This window comes from Lotus japonicus, chromosome 3 (assembly GCF_012489685.1).
Source record: "Lotus japonicus ecotype B-129 chromosome 3, LjGifu_v1.2".
Lineage (NCBI taxonomy): Eukaryota > Viridiplantae > Streptophyta > Magnoliopsida > Fabales > Fabaceae > Lotus > Lotus japonicus.
Window position 1 is genome coordinate 32,274,252 of NC_080043.1, and position 5,636 is coordinate 32,279,887.

The following is a 5,636-nucleotide window of genomic DNA, read 5'->3' on the forward strand; positions in this document are numbered from 1 at the left end:
GTGTGCGACTGCAGTAACATTAGTGAAGACTAACTACAGTAAATCTAAATTCGAGAAGAATCAAACAATAGAGAAAATCTAATCAATCAATCGAGAGACTGTGAGGACAAAGACTCTATTCTGTTTTTTTGGACTCTACTTTTACAAATAACAATGAAGCATAAACAGCTTCAATAAAAAATATATTTTTTTTAATAAAAAGGTTATCAAAATACACATTTAAATATATAAAATCATTTTAGGTAATGAAACATCGACACATACCGTTAGAAATATTAGGTTGTTGGGTGCTTGTAGAACTTCCTTGGCCATTGGTATGGTTTCTTTGAATCTGCGAATTTCCGCTTCGTGCCAAACGCTTTACATGAGAGACTCGTAGTGTTGTGTTTTGTTCTGTAACAGTGTTTTCTACAAATTTTTGAATGGAAATTATTTTTTAGAGAATATATAAACTCAATGTAGCTAAACAAACATTGACACAATATAAATTAAACAAAAGTGGTTCTACCATTAGAGACGCTAGATTGTTGATTCCTTGCAGAAGCTCCTTGGGTCGATTGGTTTAATCCTAAGTTAGAATTAGGCACTATATAAAAAGATTGGATTTAGGAACGCTGAAGTTATAGGAAAAGTTGGATGAGAGAAAGGAATGAATTAAAAATTGGTATGTAAGAAACCAACCTGTGTCGCTGGCTGAAGATCCACATTTTGATGAATTATGCTTTCGAACTTTATCCTTAGGCCTCATTTTGGGGCGGTAAACAATGTTTTTTTTGCAAACCAAGTTATGTATTTTTGAGATTGAGGCAAATGCAACAACCCCAAAGTTGAGAAATCATTTCAAAGACAAAGATGTTTGGGTGGGAATATGTGTGTTTAGATGAAGGGTTTTGTGTTATTTATATATGAGATTGAAGTTGTAGAAGTGTAATGGTTTTTTCTCTAAGATATTTGTGTGTGTGTGCCATGATTAGATACTTTATTGCAGGACTTTAATCCAATTTTGAAGGTTACAATTCTCTCTTAATTTACATGTAACTTATAAACTGCATTATTTTTTTTACCTTCAAGTCATGAATAAATACTTTAATGTAGGACTCCAAACCAATCTTGACGGTTACAAAATTTTCAACTTCTTGTAAACTAATATCTTAATTTACATGTAATTTGTAAATTCCATTAATTTGGTTTTTCACACCCTGTAGAATATGAAAGGTAATTTAAAGTGGGAATCAATTTACTGTTAAATGTTTGTACTTTTTGAAATTCTTATAATTTAATTTCTTTAATGTTTTTTTAACTCCTATATTGCCTTTAATTTTTTTTTAACATCTTTGTGGTTATAATAATATGGGGCCATTATGCATATTGAAGACATATTTAAAGGAATCTATGAACGTGAATGTTTTTTTTCTGTTTTTCATTATTAGGTAGTTTTTTATTTTGGAAAAATCAATATTTGGCACTTTAAATTTATATACTTTTTTTAAGGACTTTATTAATTTTTATGCATTTGTTTGATGATAGTACCTTTGTCTTTACTAAAACCAAAGAACCTTATAATATTTTAAGTTTATATTTCTCTCTTTATTTATTATAAAATATATTTATAATCTGATATCGATTTGAATATTAATTTTTATAATATTTGTTAATAATTTTTTTTTCCAAATTGATATTTTTTTATCCTATTTCTAGATATAGAATAATGTAATTTCTAGGACTTTTTTTTAGAATTCCATTATCCGAAATGTTTTTTTTTATTGTTCGAATTTATAATCATCAATTACTGATCCAAGAGATAAGAATAATAAGGTCTTGATTACCTAGAATAGAATAAGCTCTTAGAACAATGAAGGCAGCATAAAATTTATTATAATCAAAAGGGTCTTGGGAACAAAGCTCTCCCAATCGATATTTTTAAAAATGTGCTAAAGTTTCCAAACTCCTCCACGTTTCCTCTTAAAAAACTATCATATGTAATGTCTGTTGACTTTGTCAACCAATCAAATATTTTAAACTCTTATAATCAGTCCCAAGAGTTGTTATTTATTTAAAAAAAAAAACTATAAATCCCAATATCTTTAAAAAATGTGCTAAAGTTTCCAAATTAATGTATGTTGACCTTGTTATTTCAGATCCGAAGTTGAATGTAATATAAATTGGAAGCAACGTTTTTTAAAAATGCATACTGTAATCTATATGTTGTCAAAAAAAAATTTTGAATAATGAATTTATTATTTGTTAGTTTTATTGATTTTTTTTCAAAAGTCATTTCGTTGACCTTTTAAAATGATATTTAGCATAAAAGTAGAAAGATGGAATATAAAAAAATAAGTTGCATGGGGATAATCGTGCACTGATCATGAGCCCATAAAAAAATAGTTCACCATAAAGACTTAATCAAAATTCCAACAAACAACTTATTAATTTGAAACTATCCTCAGAACCCAATCAGAAAATCCAATATCTAAAAGCAACGACAAAAACATAGAGCATAAAAAACCACCCGCAACACACATAATGCGTTCTAGTTTGAATTTGGCTCCACTTTAACAGTGGCCATCTTGAGTTTTTTCTTCACAGCAGATGCTTGCAGCCTTTCGCCTTCATCTTGCGAAGCCAAGTCTGCGACATCAGAATCTCGCTTCCCACACACTTCGGTTGAAGCACCAGGGTCATTTACCCTGGGCGTACAATCCTATGCAAGGTTTTTTTTATAAAGTCATTGTGTAAATATTAAATAGTCACACAAATTATATGCATTTAAAGAGTCATTTCTACATACCTTTGATAGATCATATGGTTGTTGTGAAGGTGTTCCCTTCAAATAGGAATAATTAGTCCACACTCATGATTTTTAAAGTTGAACAGCAATAAAAATAGCCTGATAATTTCTCCATAAATTTAGATAACATAGCCCGTACCTGGTCATCATGAGCTGACTGTGTGGCATCACAGTTTTTGTTTTGAACATCCTAAAGTAAAACAATAACGCACAGTATGTGAACAAATTATATATTTATATGATAAATATTATGCAATGGATTCTTAGTCACCTCTATATTATGCTTAAGCCTGTATTTGGAAATTATTGCTTGGTCATGACTCAACTTCCTCACTGTATAAGTTTGCCAATTGTCCTCGATGTTCTTCTGGGTAACATCAATATTCAGCATAAAAAATTCACCAATCATTGAATTCAGCTCAATTGGATACCCCTGACCATGAGCCGCCTAAGTTGTCCACACAAAGGAAAGCTATATCACGATTGCAGTTTTTTTTTTAATAATTTAAAATAATACAACATAACATTAAAAGACTTTATAACAAATTAGTTGTTTCATTTTCTCCTTGCTTGTAAATAAGACGGAAATTTACCTCATCCATAGCAGCTTGTAATTCTTCAGCATTTTTTCCAATAAATGGCAAAAGAGACCCGTCAAATAATACCAAAGATGCGGAACCGCTGTCATCAATGGCATAAATATTGACCTTATACCTGTTTAAAAGCAATAAAAATATTTTTAAATTTGTAATCTAACCCCATAAACCACGTCTTTCTATATAAATTTGGGAGTAAAAAATTTTTAACCTTTTGATAGACTTCACCATTTTAGAGCATTTGGAGCAATAAAATTTATTTCCAACATCCTCTACTTTCTTCAAGCACTTAAAGCATGAGTTGTACATCCATCCATTATCATAATTGATCTCAATGACTTTAGCAAGTATAGATACAGTGCAAGGCTGAAATATAACGGAAAGATATTTTTAAAAAGTAGTTCTGTAATATTTTATGTTTAAATTCACCGCAAATTATAATAGAAGAACAATACCTCAGTGCAATAACTGATATCTGATATTGTCATCCTTGGTGCTTCAAGAATTTCTTCCTCAAATGAAAGTTTAATCTGGGATGGCATCTGGGTAATTCCTTGTGAAATAGACACATCAGTACTTTACAACCTGTATTATATAATCAAACATGATCTTGTCAAACACCTTTTGTGGATCATTTATAATAATTAATGCAGGTATATAAAATCACGAACCTTTTCTTGTATTCTATAGCGTCATAGACATCAGAGTTGATTAGCAATTTTGTACCATGATAGTAGTTTGAAATCCCAACGACCCCTAACAATTTCAAATTTAAGAAACAATTAAATGGAAATTATGAATCTAATGGCCCATTTTATTAAAAACATTCACACGAAAATGCACCTCCAAAAGTCTTGACCATACACTGATGAACTATCAAAACTGGAGCCTCATCGTCACTTTCATTCCCTAGGTATGCCACTATTGTATCTGCATATGAGCCCCAAAGTGTACACACCAAATTGTTGCCCCTGAAATATAAAACTCTATCTTTTAGATATAAAGGCTTTTTTGTTATAAACATTTTTATTTAAACATTGAACGCACGAAAACTTACTCCAAATCTTGCAGCACAACATCAATATGTTTATTCTTCTTTCCATCCTTTTCATTTTCCTTTAACTCATCTTTTTGGACTATATGTCCAATGACATCTAAAGCACATTCATGGTTAAAAATTAGGACTAAATATGTAATATCCAACAAATAATTTTTTTTTTTGGTATTAGAACTTACCTATCAAGTAATGGTCATCAGCGGCTGTTTGAATTTCAGAAAATGACACAAAATCAAATTTTGTCGAAGGAATAGTGTCACAGGTAGCTTCTTCAATTTTTGTGTTCACCAAAAAAGATATCTTGTATTTGTGCTTTGTGACTCTAAATTTTTTATCAAATGCTTGAACCATAAAATTCTGAATCATATAAACTTTTCCTTCACTCAGCATGTCTTTGAACTGATTCATTTGACCACGTTTGATGGTGGCATGAATCTTTGAGCTCTGGTTTGTTTACAAAATAAAAATACCAAAAAAATAATCATTTATTTGTTAGGCACTTTTTCTTTGGAAATGAGAAGTTCTAAATTGGCACCCTTAGAATGACATAAAAAAAAAATAGAATACCTGTTCATCAATCAAGAGCAGGTCAATGCTATTAGTAATCTGAGGTTTTTTTATAATCTTTTGTTTCCCACAAATGAAGAACACGAACTTTAATCTTCCATTCGATCTTTCCAGCAACGATGTCAGATATCTTGTTGTACATCCTGCAACAACTAAAGATGTAAAATTAGTAAACAAAATTCACCAAAACTAACCAATATAAAGTCCAATGGATTTAGAGAGGAAATGTCTATGAAGTCAAAGACCAAGTTTAGCACAATTAGGCATGCACGTAATTACAGATACCTTCCAAATCACCTAAAGTATACTTGTTTGCAGCTCCTATGCATGTGAAGTATACCTTTTTGGATGTGCATTGTTAGTAACTTATATAGATGTGGGGAAAGAGATAGCAGGAAGGCTATGCAACCATTAATAATTTTCTAAATCAAAACTAATTAATTGTGCCCCATTGGATTCCTTAGGTTACATAAAGTAAATAAACCATAAAAAAAATCGAAGGGATTAAGGTAAATAAACAATTAAATTAAAATGAATTTAAAAGTAGTTAAAATACTTATTTTAAATAAATAAATGATAAAGATGCCATTAAAAAAGGTTAAAATAGGTAATGAAAAGTCATATTGAT

General features: G+C 30.2%; 1 protein-coding gene across 3 annotated transcripts; it reads right to left on the bottom strand.

Annotated features, from left to right (window-relative positions):
- Positions 1–2,352: 2,352 nt before the first annotated feature.
- Positions 2,353–4,345, bottom strand: LOC130749363 (uncharacterized). Of its 3 annotated transcripts, XM_057602707.1 has the most exons (9): positions 4,228–4,345; positions 4,056–4,140; positions 3,840–3,969; positions 3,596–3,750; positions 3,382–3,502; positions 3,060–3,236; positions 2,928–2,978; positions 2,789–2,824; positions 2,353–2,701 (listed from the first exon to the last, which is right to left on the bottom strand). In XM_057602707.1, the coding sequence occupies exons 3-9, from the start codon at positions 3,924–3,926 to the stop codon at positions 2,531–2,533; spliced, it is 798 nt and encodes a 265-aa protein (XP_057458690.1). In that variant the 5' UTR covers positions 3,927–3,969; positions 4,056–4,140; positions 4,228–4,345; the 3' UTR covers positions 2,353–2,530. The 3 variants fall into 3 exon arrangements, with proteins under 3 accessions (XP_057458690.1, XP_057458689.1, XP_057458691.1); XM_057602706.1 differs by lacking the exon at positions 4,228–4,345 and having other exon boundaries at positions 4,056–4,219; XM_057602708.1 differs by lacking the exons at positions 2,789–2,824; positions 4,228–4,345 and having other exon boundaries at positions 4,056–4,219.
- Between the last annotated feature and the right edge of the window lie 1,291 nt (positions 4,346–5,636).